At 40.1% G+C, this 27,286-nt stretch overlaps 1 protein-coding gene across 1 annotated transcript in view; it reads left to right on the top strand.

Moving 5' to 3' along the window:
- The window catches only part of LOC145395854 (roundabout homolog 1-like), a 742,719-nt gene that overhangs the window by 577,036 nt on the left and 138,397 nt on the right, over nt 1-27,286 (top strand). Inside the window, exon 10 of the mRNA XM_080269381.1 lies at nt 12,503-12,590. Within this exon, the coding sequence (XP_080125507.1) occupies nt 12,503-12,590 (88 nt within the window). The remainder of the gene's footprint in view (nt 1-12,502; nt 12,591-27,286) is intronic.

Raw genomic sequence — 27,286 nt, 5'->3', positions numbered from 1 at the left:
TAGAATCGCCTAAAGATGGCACTTCACCCTCTGAGTGGATGGTTGGTAACCCCACCTACCACAAATATATTCGAGCATACATTCAAACATACGTGCATAGATATATACATAAACAAGATAGATTGAATAAAGAGAGAGAGAGAGAGAGAGAGAGAGAGAGGGGGGGGGGGAGACAGACAGACAGACAGACACATAGACATAGACATAGACATATATTTATTAGGCTCAGACTTTATACAAAGTATGCAGCACACCTCCCGATTATAGTACACAGTATAGTGTATCCTATGGTTATCAATACAAATTACCTAAAAATATTAAGTACAGACTTGACGAATAATGCTACGTTGTACTGTATGACATAGCTATTACTCTGAAATAATTGTGCTAACTTACATCTACTGGGATTATTTCTGTAATACATTGGTATATACCTAAGCCTTAATGCTGTGATGTCATCATTAGTACACTCAAATAATACATGATACTCGTCTCCAAGGATATTATCATTACATTTATTGCAGAACCTTTCTTCTCTAGGAATTCTGTTGAACCTACCTGTTACAATGGGTAATCTGTGATTATTAGTTCTGAATTTACATAGGTTAATCCTGTGCTGTTTTAGTAATTTTACTAGATAACAAATCTATCTTTCTGAGAAACATACATGCTACGTGATGATTTACTATTCTGTACTGACTGCCATTCAGTGATCCACTGGTCCTTAACCTTTCTCTCAAGAGCAAGTTTCAACCATAAACGATTATTAACTTCTTGGCCCAGCCATATGCCAGACATACCTGAATTATTCAGCAGAGTTTTTATATGGTTCAACCACTGTGATTTGAAACTGTTTTCATTATACAGTTTGTAAAGACACTGATACATTACAAAACAAAGTTTATCTTGCTTAACAGTAAATATTCTTGACCGATAATTCAACATTGTACTTTTATCATGCGTACTAATAGGGTATTTACCCAACTCCCCATAAATCATGGCAATGTATGTGGTTTTACGAACATTAAGTATATGTTTCAGGAATGTAACATGTACCTTCTCTATATCCTTAATATATCTGTATCCCCAAACCTCACAGCCATATGTAATGATCGGTAATCTCATCGAATCAACTCTAGTTGCAAGTCAATATGCAAATCAAATTTACGACACTTTGCAATCAAACTGTACATTGCTCTCCTACCCTGCTGCACCAGCTGTTCCTGGCATGTTTTAAAACTTCCATTATAATTCATGATAACACCCAAATATTTATATTCCTCAACAGTTTCAATCTTTCTCCTTTAAATTGAAAGTTATAATCCTCTGTTCCACATTTTGTTTTGCTAAATATAGTAATCTGTCTTTTTACAATTGATATCTAACTTCCATGTGTCACAATACATTTCCATAGCTTTAAGTGCATTGCAAATACCTACTTCACTCTCAGCTAATATAATAGTATCATCTACATACATCAAGACGAGAACTTTAAGCATATTATCTACCCATTCGTCATCAATATTAATGTAATTACAGCTGTGTTCTAACAGGTATTCTTCAATATCATTCACATACAAAGAGAAAAGAAATGGTGACAGATTTTCTTCCTGTCTAGCACCAGTATATATATATATATATATATATATATATATATATATATATATATATATATATATATATATATATATATATATATACAACCACCTCCTTAATCTCTTACTATCGACGCCGTCTTTTGAGCCCATTCTAGAAACTGCTTGTGGTGTAAGCGTGGAAATGGCGAGAAGTATCGGTGCCAAATTTCTCGGTTGTCTGTGCCGAGTCTCCCTGAAAATGTGGCAGGTAAACAAACTCTGGGCGTAGGGTTAAACTTTTCTGATAAATCCCAAAAGATACTTTTCTGCGCTTTTGGCTGTCCGGTTGGTATTATTTTTCCTTGTTGTGGGTATACAAAAAGAATAAAAGAGCTTCGTTGATAAAGGAGGGAAGGGATCAGAAAGCAGAATTTACAAGGAAAAAATGATGAAGCAAGATACCCAACAATAACCGGGGAGAACGTCAAACTTACCGTGTGCTTTGGAAGGATTTTCATAAAGTTCCCCGAGGCTGCTGTAAAAATAATGAGTGTCATTAAAAAGAGCTAAAAACTTGTTAGCACGATGGTCCTACTAAGCCTAAGGATCAGTTACACCGAGGCAAATCTTGTATCAGGAATCATCGTCTTTCACAGGTAGGGCAGGTGATTTTAAACATACATCAACTTCCTCCGCTTAGAGACTGCACACAGCAGAAAACGCAGAAACTGACAATTTTTAACGCCCATAATGCCAATAAGACATCAACAGATGATGTTTGATGAGGGCAAACAGAGAAGGTCAAGGCGAGTCAACACAAGTGTGTGGTGGTTAAGCGAGAGAACCTGTTGTTATGATGGTCATCCCTGCTGTTCACTTACGCCAAACAAATTTTTTTCTGTCGTGAGAGGAGGAACGGAGAATCAGCTGTCCGAATATAAAATGAGAGAAAGAAAACAGGGAGTTACAAAGAATGGAGAGAGAGAGAGAGAGAGAGAGAGAGAGAGAGAGAGAGAGAGAGAGAGAGAGAGAGAGAGAGAGAGAGAGTTGCACCAAGAGGGGGTGGAGAAAATAGTAGAGATGTACCGATGCATCGGTATCGGCATCGGTGGTATTGGCCCATTTTTAGAGTATCGGTATCGGAATCGGCATAGGCCGATTTTCTGCCGGTACTGCCGATACTTAAAAGGAATTTAGTGCATAGCTTATCACTCACTGGAAGTTATTTTGTTAAACAGAAGTTAGATGTTTTATAGGGATGAAAAATAAATTATTGCTAATATCCAATTATTTAGTATGCTATTATTTTGGTGCGTAGTAATACAGTACATTCTTTGGTAATGAGCCACATCTGCCACCACGGACATGCACGAGACAGGTTGGTAACCTCACATCAGCGGCTCAGGGCCTTGCCACAGCCCTCAGACGGCGGGCGCCACCCTCCCTCACTGGTATCAGTATCGGTATCGGTAGTAGTATCGGTATCGGTCCAACTTTGTGGTCGGTATCGGTATCGGTCAAAATTTTGGTATCGGTACATCTCTAGAAAATAAAGGGGAAATATTGTGTAGAAGAAAAAGGAGAGAGAGAGAGAGAGAGAGGATAAAAAAAAAAAAGAAACTCGTCTCGAGAGAAGGGCGTAGGAGAGAAGTTGGAAGATGAAGGGGAGAGTGAGTAAAGTACAGTATGGCGAGAAAAGGAAAATGAAAGAGTGGTATCGGAACAGTGGCAGGCTGTTGGAAGTAAACAGCAAAACATTTATCCAGGATCGTTTTAACAGTCCGTTTTTGAGGAGAAGCAGTAACTGATAGAAGAACTAGGAGGACACTATGTGGAGCACATCTCTCCGACAAGGACAATGCTATTTCCAAAAAATCCTTCATAACGGGTTAGGTTTTCTCATTATTAAATACGGTTTTGCAAAGAGTGTTTTCCTGATCCAGCATCTGTAATACGATCCGGATCGGTCCAAAAGTTACTCGAGTGTTCCCTGGGACATGGACTATCTACCCACCAAATTTGGTTCAAATCTCATTTTAGTTATTGAGTAATCCTACTTAAAAACAAACTAACAGTCATGAGTGAAAGCATACTCTCCTTGTCGTAAAGAATTATGCAGGAAGGATATTCAATGAAGACAGAGTGATATTGCTTTACATAGTATTTTATACACACACACACACACACACACACACACACACACATATATATATATATATATATATATATATATATATATATATATATATATATATATATATATATATATAAGAGACACACATTACACACGTGTGTATAAATGTTTTTTACGCTCCTGGCAGGGAATCGAACCCGAGACTTCTAGATGAAGTTCAGGCTTTGTTACTACTACACCATGGAATGATGATGAAAGTCAGGCACTGTTACTACTACACCATGGAATGATGAAAGTCAGGCACTGTTACTACTACACCATGGAATGATGGAAGTCAGGCACTGTTACTACTACACCATTGAGTGATGATGAAAGTCAGGCACTGTTACTACTACACAATGGAGTGATGATGAAAGTCAGGCACTGTTACTACTACACCATGGAGTGATGATAAAAGTCAGGCACTGTTACTACTACACCATGGAGTGATGATGAAAGTCAGGCACTGTTACTACTACACCATGGAGTGATGATGAAAGTCAGGCACTGTTACTACTACACCATGGAGTGATGATGAAAGTCAGGCACTGTTACTACTACACCATGGAGTGATGAAAGCTAAGCCACCTGAATTCTATGACGAACCAGGATTTACCTGTTTCGTCATAGGATTCAGGTGGCTTAGCTTTTATCATGCCATAGTGTAGTGGTAACAGTACCTGACTATCATCTACAAATCTTGGGTTCGATTCCCGGCCATATCATCATCATCATCATCAGCCGTTTGAGTATCCACTGCAGGACCGGCCTATCCCAACCGAAGTGGGGACGATACAGCCAATGTATCTCTACCAAGTGGCTTAGGCTGTCTGGTAGAGACTGTATGTAGGGTGTGAAGTGCTTGTAAGTGTAATTGTAGTGTTGGAGTGGCTTTGGATGTGTGTGTAGTCTGTGAACCAAGTGTAATCGGCCCGCGCAAGCCGACTGGGTGCAAGCATACTTTATAGTATGCGACACTGGTTCAACCACAGCACCCCTGATGTCCGCCAAGCAGTACGTGGCCAGGAGAACGCTCCCAAAGTTTTTGACCCTGGCGGGGCGCGAACCCTCGCTCTCCAGTGTACGAAAACGCACACTTTACCACTGTACCACAGAGGCTCCCCATATATATATATATATATATATATATATATATATATATATATATGTGTGTGTGTGTGTGTGTGTTTGTGTGTGTGTGTGTGTGTGTGTGTGTGTGTGCTTATGGTACATAATTATGGACTCCGGTTTCTTTTTTATATTGGCTTCGTTTTAGTCATTCGAGGTAAAATAATTCTAATGATAACAAATGGTGCCAGGCGCGACAAACCTCTTCCAACTACTCAAGGTCAAAGGTCATGGTTTCCAAATGAAAGCCCATATGAGACTTCCTATATCTAGATAATAGTATCTCCATGTTCAACCAATTTTGAGTTATAGCCCCCTGACTATGCGTGACCTTGAGTATGACCTTTCAAGGTCACTTAAGGTCAAAGGTCATGGTACCAATTAAAAACCCACATGGGACTTCCTACTGTATACGTTGATATTACTAAATATCTATCTTCAACCAGTTTTGAGTTATAGTCTCCTGAATATCCGTGACCTTGAGTTTGACCTTTCAAGTTTACGTAAGGTCAAAGGTCATTAAAAGCTCATATGAGACTTCCTGTGTGTTGAAAATAGTGGATATCTATCTTCAACCAGTTTCGAGTTGTAGCCCCTTGAATATCCGAAACTTTGAGTTTGACCTTCCAGGGTCACTCAAGGTCAAAGGTCTTGGTGCCAAATGAGAGTCGATATGGGAGATTCCTCTATGCTGGTTATAGTAAATATTTTAATCTTCAACTGGTTTCAAGTTATAGCACTCTGAAAATCCGTGACCTTGATTTTGGCCTTTCAAGGCCACTCGATTACCTCCAAAGTATAATCAATTCCCTTTAGGATCAGTGCCCACATATCCTCAAAGTTTCATGCAATATCATTCTGCCGATTTTCCCTAATGTTGCTAACAAAGAAAAGAAACAAAGAAAATCGACCAAAAACAACACCTTGTTGGACTCCGTCCCGGACGAGGGAATTATTTGTGTATACTTTATAATTATTATATTCTTTGGGAGGACTGATGGTTTAGTGATCAAAGGCTGTCGGTCAGGATGATGGTTATATTTTACATGTACGTTTTTAGCTCAGATAATGCCACCAAAGGCAGGCGTTAGTGCTCTATCTTAAATCTCCTGGACCACAGTAACCCAGCCTCGAACACTTTTATCTTGATGTACACGTTGTATGAGACGAGCGAAGAAGAATTAGATAAAAGAAAAATATACACTTATGGAAGAGTCCTCACGTCTCGTATTTATACTGTATTATGGAACATCAGTCTTAAGACAAAGGACGTAACACAAAGCTGGCGGGAGCGAGTGGTAAGTTTTGCATCACTGTAATTCATACAAATGACCATACTGGCAGTGAGTGCGTGCAGCCGGGAACGCGGTCCTATGCAGGTCCAAGAGAAAAGAGTTGACATTTAACTTTAGTCGTCTCATAGCATGGGGGTAATGGCATAAAATGAATACTGAACAAGTCATTGCTGATGTGTGTTACACCCTCTATTTGGAATGCATCCCATACGAAGGACAGCAACAGACATTTAGTACACTTTAGTGGAAGACAGCTGGCGATTATTAAATGAATATAATCCACTGACAGTTTCCTCACTACAGTCTGTCCTAGCCCTGCCCGCATGCTCCGACCGCTTTCTGTGTGGCCGCAGTTTTATTTGTTTTTTGGAAATGATGCTGTTTTGTTCAAATGCACTGTTTTCTTTTCCAAGCCTTAGATGAAGAAACTAAAGATCTAACGGCAAGTCATTAGTAATAACTTTAATACACTGATTATACAGAAAATGAAAGAACTACGAATACTATATCCAGCGATAAATGTCAGCATAAGCATACATTCCATCTGGTAAATTAATTTTGAAATTGTATGGCAGCTTAGCCATTGTGGACTACACGGCCATTGCCATGTAAACTGACAGTGTACCAGAAGTGGTGTTCAACAGCATCCCCATCCTACTGTAACTGCAGACGTGTCCTGCCCTCCCTGCCACGGTCACTGAGGGTTATGGGCGGTGGCAGCACTGTTGATGTCACACCTATAGAGGCCTCGCAGTGGACTATCTGGCACTACAGTTCATCTGTCTCACTGTTGATGCCACACCATTAGAGGACCTTGTAGTGGAGTCCCTGGCACTGCAGTTCGTCTGTTTCACTGATGATGCCTCACCTTTAGAGGACCTTCTGTGGACATCCTGGCACAGCAATCCATCTGTTTCACTGTTCATGCCACACCTTTCCAGGGCCTCGTAGTGTACCCCCTGGTACCGTAGTTCATCTCTTTCACAAGTATAACTAAGCTCTCAGTACCTGTATATGATTATCATTTATCCCATTCATAATGGGTATCTCTCGTAAGGCTAATCATATGTAGTAATTCGACAGTAAAAATACACTATACGAAGAACGACGTCGACATACTAATGATAATAAGAAAGACCACTTCTACCCCTCTCTTTGCAAAAAGTCTCTGCTAAACCGAATGGCAGTGGTTATTGACAGAAATATCTTGGAAATACTGCACCGAAAACATAAGCCTACCCACTTGTCAAATACAGGTCATGTTAAAGAAACTGAGATTACTCTGACTACTTTACATTTTGATTTTATTTTGCGGAGAACAAAAATGTGATGGATCAGGAATGAAACCTCTTTTGCAAAAAGATTACGTAACAAAGAAATACTGTATCTTGCTTCACATCCACATTGTGGTAACTTCTGAGTCAAGGAGAAGTGCAGACTAATTCAATTTTCCGAAATACGAAGCAAGCTTTAGTCTCTTCACCAAGCGGGGCCTCTGCTAAGCAGAACGATATCGTCTTGAGGTGACACGAACAACACGAAATACACACAACTGTGATGAAAGGGATAAGAACGATTGCTTCTAGTCCTTTTAATCACAAGCAATCCTTCCTAATATGGACAGACTCATTCTGTGTGAACGCGAATAAACTACAGAAAACATGTGCAATATATTTCAAATTATTAGCCCTTTCATCATAATTATCATCTTTATCATTCACACCCCAAAGCCCAGTTAAGTAACAAGGTCAGTCAAGTGTTAAGTTACTATTACACTTTCTTAAAACTGCCACAGGCTAAAAATGTGACCCATTTTAACTGAGCAGTATTACTCAACAAAGTGGAATGATTGGTAATCTTGCATTATTAGTCCGGGGAATGGCTGATAACTCGTTTCCTTAGTTCGGAACCACTGGTGTTTAAAGGCATTATTAACCGTGGCTGTACCAAAGCTATGCCGTTGGATGGTAAGCCGAATTTCATTGAACTTGCGTGAAAAGCTACTGCGGAGAATCGAATGGGAATACTGTCAAAGAGGAAAAATGATTAGTTAGGGGAAAAGAGGAAAAAAAAAAAAAAACAATTCGGAAATGTGATTTTGTGTGTGTGTGTGTGTGTGTGTGTGTGTGTGTGTGTGTGTGTGTGTGTGTGTGTGTGTGTGTGTGTGACTTAGAGAGAGAGAGAGAGAGAGAGATCGCCCAAAATTTTTTGATTTACATTGGAAAAACGAATCAAGAGACATTATGACAATGTTTCAAGTCATGACACATGTACAAAAAATATTTATTTTGTACCGGTACCCACTTTTAACTGCTGAGTATTGGGGAGAAAGGGAGAGGGGGGGAGAGGGAGGGAGCGATTGACGCTAAATGTAATAAACCGTAGAAGGAAAGAAAGAACGGTGAGACAGAAAGGGGGGGAGGCTGTAATGAAAAAGAATGAAAGTAATAGATAGATAGATAGATAGATATAGATATATAGATACAGATATAGATAGATAGACATATAGATAGATATAAATATATAGATACAGATATAGATAGACAGACAGATAGATTAGATAGATAGATAGATATAAAAGAATGCAAGTAATATATATATATATATATATATATATATATATAGAAGCGCTTTAGAGTTTATGAACTTATGGGCACACGGGGGCGGGGAGGAAGTGAGGGAGAGGAGGACCGGGAGACTGGGGAGAGAGGATAGAGTGAAGGAATGGACAGATGTGGTATTGACTAGAGCAGTGTTCCTCAACTGGTGGTCCATGGTGACTTTTTGGGTGGTCCACAGGACGTTCACTATATTTGGTAATAAACTGGAGATTGGTGCATATATTTTTAAATTTATTGAATATTCAGTACGAAAAATTATTTCAAAATAAATAATTGGCCATCCAATTTATTGTATTAATCCTATTGATTATTCCAGTATGACTGATACTTACCCAGATCTGTCAACACATGCAGTCAGATGTCTTCTGCCATTTGCATCAACTTCCATGTGTGAGAGCAGATTTTCATGTTTGTTGCACATTAAGTCCAAACTGAGGAATCGGCCTGCAGTGGAAAGCGATATTCATTGTGCATTACCAAGTACCACTCCTAAGCTTGTCAGTCAGAAGAGAATCCAAAAATCTGGTTGCAAAGAAAAATGTTAGTTGTATACTCCTACATAATTTCAAAATTCTGTTTGTTAGAAATAAATTTCACAGCAAAATGTTAGAGAAGTATTCACGTATTTCCTGGAAATTATGATTGGAAGAAATACATTTCAGACCAAAATGTCAGCTGTCTACTATTTTATAGCATTTCTCGAAATTCTGTTTGTTAGAAATATATTTCTAACCAAAAATGTTTGTTGTCTCTGCTTTATTTATCATTACTCAAAAATGAAATGGTTCACGATATTTTTTTTAATTGGGCTGGTGGTCCATGGCCTGAAACGAGTTGAGAACCACTGGACTAGAGCAATGGGGAGGACAGCAGAGAGAGAGAAAGGAAAAGGGGAGGGAGAAGGAAGAGCGATGTGGAAACTGAGATGAATGAGAGATGACAGAAAAGAAGTAGAATGTAACAGAGGAGGCAAAGGAATGACATGTATAAGGGGTACAAAGGAAAATAAATACAAGAAGGAAAAGTGAATAACATGGCGAGAAGGATGATGGGAAAAGAGGGAAATGCGAACTGGGAGAAATGGGGGCTTAAGGGAAAGGAAAAGGAAGAAGGGACGATGAAAACTTGGAGGAATGGGAGAAATAGGGACGCTAAGGGAGACGGAGAAAGGGATTATACAAGAGAGAGAAAAAGAAAGAGAGAGAGAGAGAGAGAGATGGTGATATAGGAGAGAAAAAGTAACAAGAGTAGGATAGAAGAAAGAGAGGGAAGGATGGAATAGAGAAGGATGTGAGAAGAAGATCAGAAGAAGGGAGGGCTGAATTCGATGCCGAGGGAAGACAATGAAAAACTGATGGAAGGGGAAGGAGGAGAGTGACAGGCTGACAGGAATGGGCGAGCCAGGAAGGAATAGAAGTACAGTACAATAAATATGAAGGAGTGGAGAGCGTCGGGAATGATACAGCGAGAAAGAATAGGGAAGGAAAACAGAAAGTAATGAAAATAATATAAATAAGTATAACACCACGATAATTGACGAGGAGTAAAACCTATGGAGAGAGAGAGAGAGAGAGAGAGAGAGAGGGAATTTGGAAGATGTAAATGAAAAGAGAGGATTCATTCCCTCCTAAAAGTAGCGCATTAGGAAAAAAAGAATAAATATGAAAAAAAAGAAACTTAGCAAAGGAATCGGTGAGAAGGCAAAGAGAAGAACGGATAGAAAAATAACAGGAGGATGGGGATGAGTAGACACAACAGTATTAATGGCAGAGAAGCGTCATACAAGATTACCTCTCTCTCTCTCTCTCTCTCTCTCTCTCTCTCTCTCTCATACTTAATACCTCAAGGACTCCCCCATTTATTTATGAAATTACTTTTTCATATACAGGTATACTTCTCTCTCTCTCTCTCTCTCTCTCTCTCTCTCTCTCTCTCTCTCTCTCATGATGTAGAGGAAAGATACAGAAAACATTGAAATACTTTCTCAGATACCATTCTAATATTATGTCTCCTGGGGTGAGTGATGCGGTGGAGCTGAACTGGCAGAGAGAGAGAGAGAGAGAGAGAGAGAGAGAGACGAGTGTGATGATGATAAGACTAAGAACTTGTCACAGGCCAAATTAATCTCTCATCACAATTTCTCAGGATTGCTGTCATCTGGTGAGGTTAGAGGACAGGCGATGGTGAGGGAGGGGTGCGGGGGCGCGCACCCTCTGGTGAGGTGACCTAATGGTGGTTGGATGTGTCGGGGGGAATTATGGTATGGGGTGGCATGGTGTTGGAAAATCATTGAAGGGTATCGTACAGATTGGTTTGGCGTTAGGGTATGGTGGAATCCTTTGTTTGGTGGTGTGGTGCGAGTAATACCATGAGCGTTATATGGTGGCGTGGTATGGTGAGAATGATATTTTGATGTGGGAGGGTGAGGTGGTATGATGCGGTGGTATGGTGGTGGTATGTTGGATGGTATGGTGGGAGGGGGGCATGGTGGGTGGCCTTGCTGGGTGGCGCGTGGCGTACTTAACATACCACCTGTTGTGAGTTACTGAATAAACTCAGTTGCGCCTCAGACACGTAGCAAACGTACGTAGCCTCACTCGCGTAGCATTCAGAGAGAGACTCTTCCATAAACGGCATCAGGTATAGTAGCATAAATAATGATAATGTCTCTGTGATTCATTAAGGTTTTAATTTTTCTGTTATGCTAAGATGGAAAACTTAAGGATTTTTTTGGTAGTAGGGTGTATATATCGATATGTATGTATCTATCTATCTATCTGCCTATCTGTCTATATCAGTCAATGTCAATCTATCTATCTATCTACTACTTTAAATTTCCCTTAAACAACTTCTACCAATAATTGGGATAGTAATTTTCTGGCTCAGACTAATTTAATATTTTCAAAATATTTAGTGTGCTTTATCTCATTCACTTTCCTGTGCTTTGGTCAAAGAATCGTTTCTAGTCTCTTAATAGTTTCTAAGATACTTTCATTACATCCCTTTCCAACTTTGAATGAATATTTAAATTTTGCATCAATATTTTTAGTACTTGCCCTAATAATGATATATATTTTTCACTTACTTCTAACAGTTGAATAAACAGTTTACTACTTATTATTATATTTTTATGGGTTTTGTAGCCTCTTAATCATTTTTCTTCTGCACATATCTCCTCAGTCGTGAGCTAAAAAAATTGCTAGCTATTCAGAAAGTGACTTTCTCAACTGGCATATTAACAGTAACAATTTAATCTTCTCAAGCGTCCTCTAACATGGTCGGGTCTTTGTCATACCTAACATCATGTGCCAGTCATCTACAACTCTTCTTTAACTGTTCCTAATAAATACACTATCCAAACTTTGTAGTCTTTCTCTCTCTTTCCTAGTGCTGTAATAACAATTATTCTTAAATACAATTACTCGCAGATGCTGTTCTACAGAAGCATTCTCTGGCACTGTTGTAACTCTTCCTGTCACATATTTATTTCGGAATATTTGTTGTACTGTAATCATTCCAAGCTTAATATTACTTAAGGTAAGCTAAGCTAACGAGAACAAATTTAATCTAACATAAGGAACTGAACCTAACCTAACCGAGCATAATTTAGCCTAACTACATGACAACCTAATCTAACCTAGGGCAGTCTAACCTATCCTACCCTAAGCTATCCTGACTTAACATAATCTGATGTGATCAAAATTGCAGATGACTGGAGAAAGCAGCGGGGTTGAGGGCTTGTACATCCGCCTCCACCACGTCGCCCGTCGCCCCGGGGCCAGGTCAAAGGTCAATGGTGAGTTCTGTGCTGTTGGTGGTGGTAGTCGTGGGGTTTGTGAAGGTTGTGGTGATTGTGGTAGTTGTGGTGGTTGTGACAGTTTTAGTACGGCTGGTAATGATTGCAGCACTTGTGGCAGGGCTAGCAGTTGTGGTAACGGTGGTGGTTTTAGTGTGGAAACGATGGTGGTGCTGATTGTGTTGGACGTGGTAGTAATTATGGCAATGATTGGTTTAGGAAACTGTAGTAGTGGTGGTAGTTGTGGCAATTATGGTAGTGGTGGTGGTTATGATGGTAATGAAACCGTAGTAGTGGTGGTTGTTGTGGTAATTATGGTAGTGGTGGTAGTTATGATGTTCATGTAACTGTGGTAATGGTGGTAGGTGTAGTAACTATGGTAGTGGTAGTGGTTATGATAAATGACAAAAGCAGACCAAAGCTGTCAGAATTATTGATAACAGTACTGTTACAAATGACCTACCTTCTCTACAGGTAAGAAGGAATGTTGCCTTCCTGGCATTATTTTACAGATACTTTTATGGTAATTGCTTAGAGGAAGTTGCATCCATTGTGCCACCTCTCCCTGCCTTCCCTCGTGGTATACGGGCATCTGGTAGCGCTCATGACTGGACTTTCGCACAACCATATTGCAGAACTTCTGCCTATCAGAATTCTTTTATTCCCCAAACCGCATCTCTTTAGAACTCACTTCCAACTTTTACTGATTTTTTAAGAATGGAGGACACCTGTAATCTGGTGTATGGATTATTTTTCTTATTCGTTTATTTTTTTCCTTCATCTGTTCCATTACTAAAAAAAAAAAGTTGTGGTTGTTGTGGGTTCTATGGTTATTTCATTAACAGTAGTTACTATGTTAACTGTCGTAATGGTGGTGGTTGTGGTAATTGTGGTAATAGTGGTGATTATCGTAACTTTGGTAGTGGTGGTGATTACGGTAAGTGAGGTTGTGGTTGTGGTAATGTTGATGAGGGTTGCAGTGGTTGAAATTTATGTTACTGGAATTGGTAATGGTAGTAATTGTATTAGCCCTTTCGCGCGTGGATAAGTTAACCTTCTTGTGCACGCATAAGTTTTATAAGTTTTGCTGACACACAATTTTACCCCACACCCCTCCCCGCCAACCCGTCCGCGCGCCACTGAAAACACGTATTCTCGCCTTATTTTCGCCACCCAAACCTCTGTATATTGCCATGAAACCCAATGGGCCTTGATGAAACCTACATATCTTAGTCGCCGATGTTTTTTCTAGCCGATATGGAAAAAAAAAAATACGAATAAAAGTACATTAAGCCACTGTGAATAAACATTTCCGAACATCAATTTCACTTCCCAAGAACCTAGTTCGAATGTTTTCCATCATACAGAAAAATGTTATTAGAAGTTTTTATAGAGAAATTCATCAGCTTTCTAATTTGAAAGTCCGGTTATGATACGATTTGTAATTTTCGAGAAAATAGCCAAAAACTGAAAGCCATTTTTTTGAAAAAAAAAAAAAAAGATTTTTGTGCAGGGAGCTGTTCCATAAAAGTTTTTTCGCACACGTTATGTTTTTTTTAAATAATCTTGTGTAGAATTTCATGAGCTTTCTCATGGTCCCCGACGATTTTTGGTAGGCCTGATAGTTTCCGGGTAAATCGCAAAAAACTACTGGGTACTCACGGCCATGCTGCACTTTCATCATTTGCAGAAAATAACTTTTATATTCCCGCCTATATAACAACGACTTTTCATCAGAGATATTACATTGTTATGTCCAGCAAATATGTAGAATTCACTGATCTTTATCATGGTTCTTACGGGAAATCGATATGTCCAATAGTTTTCGAGTAACTGGACAACAAACGTAGAATACTCCTCCTCGCCTGCAAGTCAGATAAAAACACTCCCTGCCCCACCCACACCTACATATTTTTGCTCGTTAGGTTCTATTATTTTCTTTTTTTTTTACTCAAAGTATACAGGTATAATATCATAAGCCTTTAGATGGTGCTCTCAGAAACTCGACATGACCACCAGTCTTTTTGTTAGGTAGTGATATTGAAGCTGAACTTTCTTCCATCTCATATGTGTATATGTATAAAACAATACTTATTTATGAAAAACATGTAGAAATTTAGAAACAGGTCAATATACAAATCAACTAAATATGGATAACTCACTTCCTTCAGAGGTGTTGAGATGTTGGCAGGACCTTGAAGGGTTTGACAACGAGAAGTTATGTAGTGTGTGAGCGTGTGTGTGTGTGTGTGTGTGTGTGTGTGTGTGTGTGTGTGTGTGTGTGTCTGTGGCATATTTTGTTCTCTCCTCCTTGCACTACATTTCCCTAACACATGCGATGCACACAATAGATTTCTCCACGAACATTCGCTGCATGACATACGTATATACATGTGGCATATTTCTTGTCTCTGATCCTTGTGCTAGGTTTTCGCTAAGTCAGTCAATGCACGCAATATTTCTCAGTGAACACTCGTTGCACTATTTTATTCATGTTTCACACTTGACCATAAGCAATATAGCGCTGTCTGAAACTAGTACAATACCTTTTTGCTGAAGTCTGTGATTGTTTGGCATATTTCTTGTCTCTGATCCATGTGCTAGATTTTTGTTAAGTCAGTCAATGCACACAATATTTTTAAGCGAACACTCGCTACAATATTTTATTCATATGTTTCACACTAGACCATAAGCAAATATAGCGCTGTTTGAGACTAGTACAATACCTTTTCACTGAAGTCTGTGATTGTGTGGCATATTTGTTGTCTCTGATACTTGCACTAGGTTTTCGCTAAGTCAGTCAATGCATGCAATATTTCTCGGTGAACACTCGCTGCACTATTTTATGCGTATGTTTCACACTAAACCACATGCAATATAGCACTGTCTGAGATTGGTACAATACCTTTTCACTGAAGTCTGTGATTGTGTGGCATATTTGTTGTCTCTGATACATGTGTTAGGTTTGAGCTAAGTCAGTCAATGCACGCAGTATTTCTCAATGAACAATCGCTGAACTATTTTATATGTATATTTCACGCTGAACCATATGCAGTATAAAACACTATCACAGGATTCCATCCCAACCTCCTCTATTATTCCCTTCCTGACTCTATGGCGTACGTGACTGCATGGTTCCTTAGCAACTATGACATATCTCCATGGCATACATAATGCCTGCTATGGTAGGTCAGTTATTTCACTAATCCAGGCACTATGTGTTTCACAAAATATAAGTATTGGCTTCAGTATAAAGGTAAAATACTCATCATTTACGGGCAGGGTGAAGCAGAATGAAAACCCCTTTATAACAAACCACACTCCTGCCTCTACACCTAACGGCTGATAACGGGCCCCAGTGCTTTACAAACAATATATCTATGTTCCATAGACACAATCACTTCTCATTATAGTCAAAAACACTGTACAATCACAATATTTCAATAATGGCTTCTGCCTCAGGTGGGAGGGGGAAAATGGCAGATGTAAAGGGACGACTGACAGCAGCGCTACCCTTCAGCCCAGCTGGTCATGAGATACTGAGGTTTTTCTGCTGCACATTGCCACATCAGAGCAGTCACAGTGTTCCCAAGTGTTAACCTTGGAAGAGAGACGCACCCACTAGAATGCACCAAAATTTGATGCAAATCAGCTGAAAACTTTCCTTTTGATGGCATTTTTTTCTGATTAGCAATGCAATTCGCGTTTACGTGCGTTTATATGTCAAACCACATAGAATGCAATTCGTGCCAACGTGCCTCAGAGGGTTAACACTCTACCATACACCTTACCTACAACACTCAGCAGACTTATATCCCTAAAGCTAGTATATTCATACTTATCACCCTTACCGTTATACAGTGGAACCACACAAGCACGTGCTCAGTCATTTGGCATCATACCCCTCACAAAACACACATTCAACAATCTTACTAACCACTCAACAACAGTCACTCAACCATCTTTCAGGCATTCCACAGCACACTCATCCATACCTGCAGCTTTCCCTGTTTTCATCTCCTTTACTACCTCCTGCACTTCCTCCATCATGATCAACGAATCATGTAACTCTTCCAACACATTCCTTGCACCCTTCCATCTGCCACATTGTCAGCCTTCCTTTCCTCCTCTACATTTAACAGTCATTCAAAATACTCTGCCCATCTCTTCCTTACTGCATCCATCTCAGTTAACATCCTTCCAATCTCTGCTTTTACTCACTCTTCCTTCCCACACTCCTCTCTTAGCACCCTTCCAAAACATCGTTTTATTCTGTTGAAAATTCTCAGTCAACTGCTTACCCCACCTCTCATCTGCTGCCACTTTAGCATCACGCACAGCCCTTCTCGGCCTAATCTTCTTTTCGTTGTACTTCTCATATGACACCTCATCCTTCCTCTGCAGCCACACTTCATAATGGACGTCTCTTCTCAGCCACAGCCATACTCACTTCCTTGCAGCACCATTCACTTCCCTTTCTTACACCACCACCCAATTGTCTCACACCACACACCTCTTCCGCATACTGTACCTCAGCACTCTTAAACAACTGTCATTCCTCCTCCACACTGCCATTCTGATCTTTCACTGTGTTCCATTCATCTTTCAGTTTCTCCTAATACTCTATCATTTTCTCTCTTTTATCCAACTCACTCACTTTCAAAACCTCCCTGCCACACCTAACTCTCCTAGCTCTCACCCATCTCTTACCTCCTCTCAACTTTCCCTCCTTCAGGTAGTGGTCAGATATACCCTCCCTTCTCAAAAGTCTTACATCCAACAATCTTCCTATTATATTCCTGGACACAACCACATAGTCCATCAATGCTCTGTCAACAACCCTTCCATCCTCCTGTCTCACCCATGTATACTTATAAATATCTTTTCTCAAACAAGGTATTTCCAATCACCATCTCTCGCTCAACACACATCCCTATCATTCGTTCCCCAATTTCATTTCTTCCAGGCACACCGTGCATAGCAACTACACCTTCAACTGCTACATTTCCCATTCTAGCATTCAGATCTCCCACCATTACCACATTCACATTAGCTTCAAAACTCTGCAGACACCCATCAACATCATTCCAGAAAGACTCCCTCTCTTCTGCATACCCTTTTGCTACCAGGCCCATATGCACTCACAAATACCCACAACTCACGTTCAAATTTCGCATTCATGAACATCAGTCTCAATGTCACCTCCTTCCATTCAGTTACACGCTGTTGCACTTCCGGGCTTACTAACAGAGCCGCACCTTCTCTCGCCTTTCCTCCATCAACACCTGACAATCTCCCATTCACACTTCCAAACTTAGACTCACTTTCACTCGAAGCTAACACATCCAACTTTCTTCTCACAAGCATTCTGCCAATCTCCTACCTATAAGCCTCAATCGTATTTCATCCACGCACATGCTGAACTTTTTCAGTGTCTCATTAACACAGAGAGTAGGCCAGCATGCTCTCCAATACAAGTTTCTCTAACTGTCAACACCAAACTACATGCACAGTACATACTACACCATTTCAAAATTAAAAGTAAAATGACATGAGAAAATCAGGCCTCGGAGTCCCTGGGGGGGACCATAAATTCCCCCACCATCAGCCCCTTTCTCAGTGACGACTCAGAGAGATGCCTGGAACCTCTGTCTGACTCACTTCTTCATTTCTGCAACATTCATGACCTTTCCTCTAACTTTCTTGTACTAGCACCTCCGCGATCCAGACTTTTATGTGGTTAAAAGGGGCAGAACTCAAGTCACTAGTGATGACCACTGTGTGCTGGAATGGTCGGGAACTCAGATTGACAGAGACTCTCTCCCAAAAGTAGCCTCTTCGGTTGCGTTATTACTTCTCAAGTGGCCAAGTTAAGAGTGGTAGCATGCCAAAATGACGGGGTCAGTCTCCAACTTGGCCAACCCAAGCCCAACCTTAGCAATTTCCCCAAAATGCTCCTAGGTTACACATTAACAAGCTACTAGATAAACTCTATACCACCAGTTCTCAAGGGTTATACAAACAATAAAGTTCGAGTGGGAGGAAAGCTGTATTAACAAGACCAGAAAATAATAGAAATCTTCCCATGAACTAGCCTTACAGAATAATCCTGAATCAGTTGGCACATTATTCCCCCCCAAAATTATAATATATATATATATATATATATATATATATATATATATATATATATATATATATATATGGTCCTAATATCAAATTCCACAAAACTTAGCTCCTTTGTCCCAGTTTCAGTCAAATGTGGTTCTTCATAATCGTCCCTCTGAGCTAATAGTTCACTAGTCCAGTCATCTAATATTCTTGACCTTGACTTCCACACTGGGACCTTGACTCACGCACTGGCACTGACCTCCACACTTCGACCCACCAGAAATTAATAAGTACAATGAATAACTGTTCTCCCTAAGGCAAGTAATCCCTTCACTTCATCAAGAAAGTCTCATAATAAAGAAACATGAGTTACAGCACTCGGCATCTCAATTAATAACAGAATAACACATGGCACTACAGACACCTAGGTCTGCTCAAAATAATCCTTATAGTAGGGATAACATAGAGGTACGATAACAAGCATGAATAACCCTAACTCTAACCATGAGAAACATCGTTACATCAATATATTTGTGCCTCACAAAGTAACTATGTGAACATTAACTCACAACTAACACAGCCCTAATAAGTACTGAATTGCAAAGCCATCCCAACACATTAATAAACAAGTTACAGTTCCATGGTACCTGATGTTTGGCCCACAAAAATCACCCATTTATCTAAGGCTCAGACTGAACTCTGTAGCTAGCATTCTCGTATTCCAGTTACACACTAAATAATAATATAAAGTACAGTACACAAATATAGGGGAAATACCTCACTATCCAGCTTAAGGAATACAAGGGAGGTGAGCGGGAACTCTCTGGACTCCCTACTCCAATGGCGTCACCTCGCATGATCAAAACACTTCCGGAGGAACGACAACACTTGATACTAACACGAGTCTATTTCTCTATTTTCGTCACTAGTATCACTCGTGGGTATCACTTATTCGCGCTTCAACATATCAGACATCAATATTATCAAATTACTTACAGAATATTTTGGAGGGTGGGGGGAGGATGACGACAGTACCGACCATTCGTCACATTTTATGGCCGGTGAATGAGCGAGCATCTCATGGTATGTGTGGTGGGAAAAGAGGGGGGGGATGACAGCTTATGCAATTTAAAATTTTCATTTTTGTAGACTCGTGATAGACTCACTGTGTTGCCTTTCCCCTTATAATTGATTACCCGAAAAAAATTACATTCTTTAATTACAATAATCACTCTCCAACACTTCTTTCTATGCACTTGCATCGAAAAAACAGTGAAAAATCATCGTGCTTTACATCCCTTTGTATGCGTACCTTGTGCTGGATTACGTGACCATAGGCACATATTCCTTCTCACTCGAGTTTTTACATTATAAAGAGACTTAATACTAATAAATTACAATAAGAAAAAAAATGACTTAGCAACTAGGTAACTTAATCTACATTCTGATCACGTTCACATAGAAACAGCCACACCCCGGCCACACTCTTTCACTAGACCGAACTTTTGGTCGTAAAATCAACTAGATACAACTCATTATCACTTCCGGGTACTTCATTCTCTCTGTTGAACACCACCTCTCCGCCACTAAACCTTACCTTCTCTTCTTGACAGAGACTCAGCTGTCTGAGGCAACTGACAGCAAACACTTTTCTGTTTCCTCCTACTTACTTTATACTCATTTCAAAGCCAAAGGTGGATGTTGTGTATATGTACGCAATGATCTATCTTCCTCTCGTGTTCCTGAACTCGATTCTTCTGAATTTTCTACCCTCTGACTTCGGCTTTCTTGTCATTTTCTGACTAAATATATCTGCGCTGTTTACCTGTCCCCTAATTCTATCAAAAATTCTTCGACTATCTTACGTCTACGATGGAACACATTCTATCCATTTCTCCTTTCTCTGAAATCTCCATTCTAGGAGATTTCAATGTTCACCACCACCTTTGGCTCTCCCATCCTTTCACTGATCCACCTGATGAACAAGCCTTCAAATTTTCTGTCCTCAATGACCTAGAGCAACTTGTACGGCACCCTACCCGTATGCCTGACTGCCTTGGAGAGAGCTCCAATGTACTTGACCCCTTCCATACAACTAATCCTTCTGCTTACACTGTTAATCTTTCCTCCCTGTTGGGCTCCTCTGATCACAACATTATCACCTTTAACCTGTCCTATTGCTCCGGTAAGGCCTGTGGACCCTCCAAAGAAATGTCGTCTATGGCACTTTGGAGCTGCAGATTGGGATGCCCTCAGACAGTACTTCTTTGATTTTCCTTGGAATGATTATTGCTTCCATGGCCAGGAGCCACCTTAGTGTGCCTTGCGCATTGCAGAGGTTATTCTCTCGGGCATGGAAGCATACCTTCCTTTCTCATATCCATTGACTAATGCAAGAAAGCCATGGTTTAATCACGCTTCTTCTAATCTGTCCACAACAATTAGAGGGCCTATAAAAGAAACTAGATTAACTAGAGTCGATAAGTTGGATTTGGAGGATGGTATATGTTTATTGATATCTGGCCGACAGGACGGAATGCATTATCAGGGAGTAGGATTGTTGCTGGGTTGTAAGGCAAATAAGGCTTTATGTGAGTGGGATCCTATAGATGAGCGATTGTTATACGCACGGTTTAAATCAAATCATGGCAACATCAGTCTGTTTGTGTGTTATGCACCTACTAATGATGCACTCAATGAAAAGGAAGACACATTTTATGAAAGGTTGCAAGAAGGAGTAGGAAGGGTACCTAGACATGATGTTTTGATCTGCGTTGGAGACTTTAATGCAGTAATGGGCTGTTCAAATGAGGGATTTGAGGCATGTATGGGTAAGATGGGAGTTGGTAGTAGGATGAGTGAAAACAGAGTGAGGTTTGGAAGCTTCTGTCTAGCAAATGAGTTAGTCATCGGGGGCACACTCTTTCAGCATTGCAATATACACAAGACAACTTGGGTGTCGCCGTGTGGAAAATATAAAAATCAGATTGATCACATCGCTATCAGTAGGAGGCATAGAAGTTCTCTGCTAGATGTTCATGTTAAACGGGGAGCGGATATTGGTAGTGACCATCAACTCAGCATTGCAAAAATAAGGTTTAAACTTAAAAATCAGAAGAAGGAAAAATCTGGTGTTGGTAGATACAATATTGTTAAGCGTAGAAGGGAAGGAGAAGAAAAGGAGGAATTCAGATTAGAATGTAGAAATAGGTTTTTGGTGTTGGAAACGTTGGAAGAGGGGGAGAGAAGTGTAGATGAGATGTGGGAGGATGTGAACAAAGTTTTGCATGAGACTGCTGAATGTACGATTGGAAGGAGACATAGATTCAGGAGAAAGAAATGGATATCAGAGGAAACGTGGGATATGATAAAAAAGAGAGGTGAGGCTAAATTGAGGAGTGAGATACAATGCGTTGATGAACGAGAGATTGAATTAGCAAGAGCTGCGTACTGGAGTTTGAATTCAGAAGTAAGAAAGTTAGCTAGGAGAGATAAAAGAAGATGTGTAGATGAAAAAGTTGCAGAGACTGAAATCTTAATAAACAAAAATGATGGACAGAGTCAAAGAATAGCATATGAATCGATTAGAGAACTGAGTGGTAATGCAGGTAAACGCAAGGAAATACCAGTTAGAGACAGGGAAGGAAATTTATTGACCAAAGATGGAGATATTAAAAAAAGATGGAAAGAGCATTTTGAGACAGTTCTTAATAGACCAATACCACCAGAAGAGGATATACCGTCTGCTCAGGAAGATTTAAATATAGAAACAGGAGAGTTGAGGCTTGCAGAAGTGGAGAAAGCAGTAAAACAGTTAAAGAATAATAAGGCACCAGGGGAGGATGGTTTTTTTCCGGAAATGTTTAAAGTGGAGGGGGATAGATTAATAATGATCTTGACCAAGCTATTCAATAAGATATGGGTGACGGGGTTACTACCATCAGTTTGGAAGAACGGTGTAATTGTTAAGTTCCGAAGAAGGGAGACCTGAGTGAATGTGGTAATTGGAGGGGAATCTCTTTGTCACCAATAGCTTTGAAAGTTTTCAGTAGAGTGTTGTTAAACAGGTTGGAGCCGGTGGTTGAGGGTATTCTGAGGGATGAACAGGCTGGTTTTAGAAAGGGACATGGTTGCAATGATCAGATCTTTATAGTTAGGCATTTGATGCAGCAAGTTAATGAAATGAGAGTACCGTTAAGTCTTTGTTTTGTTGATTTTGAAAAGGCTTTTGATAGTGTTTCGAGAGAGACTATGGGGAAGATCATGAGACATTATGGAATACCAGAGGAGTTTGAGAGGGTCATTATGAACATGCATGAGGACACATTTTGTAAAGTGATGGTTGATGGTTGTCTGAGTGATTCGTTTGAAGGCAAGTCCGGAGTAATTCAAGGTGGTGTTCTATCGCCTTTACTATTTATATTGGTCATTGATTACATTATGAAACGCTTTGGAACAGAAACCGGTGCAGGTATACTTTGGGGAGAGAACAGGAAACTTTTGGATTTAGATTATGCAGATGATATAGTTTTGATTTGTGATGGGCCAGAAGAGATGCAGAGAGTGTTGGACTGTTTGGTGAGTGAAGGTCGCAAGGTGGGTTTGGTTATTAATTGTGGAAAAACTGAAATAATCAATATGAATATGGAAAAGGCGCAGGAATGTGTAACTGGAGGTATGGTTGTAAAGCAAGTTCATAGGTTTAAATATTTAGGTACTTATTTAGCCAAGGATGGTTCTTTGAACTTTGAATTCGAGGAAAGGTTAAAGAAGGCTAATCAGGCAATGGGAATGCTTAAGAATATTTGGAATAATAACAATTTTTCTGTGCATACAAAAATCAAACTTTATATGGTAATGGTTAGGAGTATCTTAATTTATGGACACGAGTCTTGGTACAGCACAGTGACTATGGAAAATAAATTCTTGGTGTTTGAAAACAAAGCACTTAGAAGAATATTAGGAGTTAAGTGATGGGAAAGGATACCAAATAGTAGAATTAGAGAAATAACGGGAGTGCAGCCGGTCGATGAATATGTTAGGTTCTCACGATGGAAGTGGCTAGGACATGTGTATAGGAGACAGGGAATAGTACGAGGTACACCAGGTTGGGTGGCACTTGTTAGGAGAGGTAGAGGAAGGCCAAAAGAGACGTGGGTGAGGACAATGAGATGGGAAGCTGGAGATGAGTGTTGGGGAGATCTTGAGGAGTTAGCACAAGATAGGATGTGGTGGTGTGAGTTCATCGAGGCCCTATGCATCCCTAAGGGTGCCACAGGAAATGATTGATTGATTGATTGATAAATCACATCTTTTCATGTTTCTGCCCGGAATCACATCTTTTCATGTTTCTGCCCGGAATCGTGCTAAGTCTGTTCTTCACTTTGCAAAAAATAATTTCATCCGTACTAAATGCTCTCAACTCTCCAACTCGAAATATTCCTGCTCCTTCTGGCACCTTCCAAAAACCTTTCTAACAACTTTACCTTATCATCCGTTCTTCCTCTTTTCTCTTCTGAATGGCTCTGTAGCTATTTCTTCTACTGATAAAGCAGATCTCTTCGCTCAGACCTTCTCTTTCAGTTCCACCATAGACAGTTCAGGTGCTGTTCCTCCATCCCTTCCCCCGTGAGACTTTCTCATGGCTGTCATTAAAATTTCTTCATCTGATGTATTTAATGCCATCACTGGCCTCAATACTAACAAGGCATATGGACCTGATGGAGTCCCTCCTGTTGTCCTCAAGAACTGTGCTTCAGTGCTTACTCTCTGCCTAGGTAAACTCTTTCGCCCATTTCTGTCAACTTGTACCTTTCCTTCTTGCTGGAAGTTTGCTCTCATTCAGCCAGTCCCACAGAAGGGTGACCGTTCCCAACCCTCCAACAATCGTCCAATTGCTTTAACCTGTAGGGTACACAATTCTCCAGCCTTGACTACCCCCCAGGATGCAAAAACAGGCCTATTTTTCGACTATGTCAGAGGTCAAAAGTTTTAAGCTCGATTTATAGAGCTTGAATTTACACACCTGAAAATGCAAACCGCACCCTCCTAGACCAAATAGTTACCGAGCTATGGCCCATCAAATTTTATTATAGTTCCGTCACGGCCTTGGCGAGAAAGAAAATATGCCACTCGCACCTGTTATCTTCACAAAAAAACGAACAATAATCACCAAAATCATACAGATGTTATAAACCATTGTAATTTGGTTAGAAAAAAAATGGTAACAACCCCCCACAAATAAATATGATAAATAGTAAAAATTATCCTCCCCTCCTCTCCTCTCCCCATACCTCCAATCCCCTCCTTCTCCTTACCTTCCCTTCCCTCCTCTCCCTTCACCTCCTCTCCCCTAGCCTAACCTCCCCTACCCCTTTCCCCTCACCGCCAAGCTGTCAAATCTAGCTAGGGAAAATGGTCATGAACACCCCCAATATAAATATAAATAATAAAAATTATCCTCCCCTCCTCTCCCCTCCCCATACCTACAGTCCCCTCTCTCCCCTCTCCTCGCCTAACCTCCCTTACCCCCTCCCTTCCCCTCCGAGCTGTAAAAAATCTAGCTAGTTTTCGTTTCGTTTCTTTTTGTTTTTGAAGGCTCCAACATGCTTGCATGCGTTGGCATAAAATAAAATGTCTTTTTTGAGTGGGTTTCAAATAAAGACAGCTAAAATAATTGTGGCGTGCATATCTATACGCAAAGACACGAATAAATTACAGGTAATGATTAATCCTTACACCGCGGGGATGTTTTTGCGCTCCTTGCGCGTCCCGCAAGGATATTCGCGCTCCGACTGACTCTTTAATAATATTTGCCAAATATCAGTTATTAGTCCTAGAATATTATAATCAAATATGCATATACCTTCAGCTTTCTCCTGGGATGTTTGTTGAGCTTTCATCAACTACCATAGGACTTGTGGAGACTTCTGAAGTTGGGTAACGAAGTCTCCACTTTACACTTCCCGACACTCTGTAATATGATTACCACAGCCTGATATTATCACTAGAAACACTGTTCTATGATTTTCAAGTAGTTTGGAATCCATACATCAAAAATACAAAACGCTGTGAAAGCAATGAAAATTACTAGCGCGTACGAGCTTCCCACTTGCGCTCGTTCCCCTCTGGTATTCTGTCATTTATTATTCATGAACACACTCACACTTGATATTCCTATTACTATATTACACTTATATATATATATATATATATATATATATATATATATATATATATATATATGCTATATATACTGTATATATATGTGTATATATATATATATATATATATATATATATATATATATATATATATGTACAGTATTTATCCATCAGTTCCTTCAGTAATAGTAGTTTCTTTTCACTCCAGGCATTAACTTTCTCGTTCAGTAAACTAGCGAAGAGAGCAAAGCTTTCACTGTCATTACTCCAAGTATTTGTACTCATAATCATATATTAGTAATTATTTACTTTTCTATTTTATTTACACTGTGTTATACACTGTCACTTCCAGTAACTAAGGGCACCTTTCCCTTGGAGGCAGGATTAACTTGGGACACTGAAGCACTCGTAGTTTACCACCATTTCCTCCACTGGCTCATCACATGATTCACCAGAAAGATTGTAGTCACTGTCCATAATTATCATGGATAAATTAGCCAGTTCATGCTCCACAGCAGTCACTTAGTCCTTTATTCCTTCCCACACGAGGTTTAGTAGGGGTAGAGGTCACAGGGCCCTCTAGAAGTGGCGGAAATGGAGGGGTGGGAGTGCTACGTGTTTTCATCTAAAGAGACATCACTGAACTGAATGACGACGCGGATATGGGGCCCCCAAGGATTGACAACATCAGCGAGGTGACAGCTGCTAATTTATATGCTGTGAAATGATTGGCAGGAAATTAGGTAGTTCCAGGTGAATGTAAATATCACTTAGGCTTCTCCTTTCCTTTCTTATATATATATTTTTATTATGAGAACAGGTCATACAGCATATTTGAAGGGAAAATAAACAGGGAAAATTAGCGAACGAATGCACGTGGGGTGTTGCCAGGTGATAATTAGCCAATTCCAGGTGTATGGCACTATCAATTACTTTTTTCTTTTTTATATATATTATTTTGTATGAGAATACGGCATAGGGCTCATTCCAATGGATGAAATGAGTGGAAAAATCCGGGCAAGATTTGCCTAGCGTGGCGCAGCTGGGGCAGGCAGGAGGAGAGGGTAACGGAGGGGAGGTAGGGAGAGGAGTTAAGAATGGGGAGAAATGGCAAAATTGTCAACAATGGATGGGAATACAGATGGCAATAGCAGCACTGACTATTGTTAGACACTGGCAGTACTGACAGATGATACAAGCAACCACTTCAAAGCCTGGGCGAATTCAAAATAACACAGAATCGCAAAAGTGACGCCCCTCGGTATGATCCATTGCACCCAAGCATCATGAAAGTGACGCCCCGTTGTTAAGAGGTTAAAAAACATGCGCCATAAAGCGTATAATATATGGAAAATATTCGAGACTGGGGAGGTAAAGATGCTGCGTGCTAGGGGGTGGGGGAGGTGGTGGGAGGTGGTAAGG

The sequence above is a fragment of the Coenobita brevimanus genome, chromosome 4 (assembly GCF_032717465.1).
Source record: "Coenobita brevimanus isolate Jiangsu-jjx chromosome 4, ASM3271746v2, whole genome shotgun sequence".
In the NCBI taxonomy this organism is placed as follows: domain Eukaryota; kingdom Metazoa; phylum Arthropoda; class Malacostraca; order Decapoda; family Coenobitidae; genus Coenobita; species Coenobita brevimanus.
The sequence above is the reverse complement of the archived record's forward strand: the minus strand, read 5'-3'. Positions and strand labels throughout refer to the sequence as shown.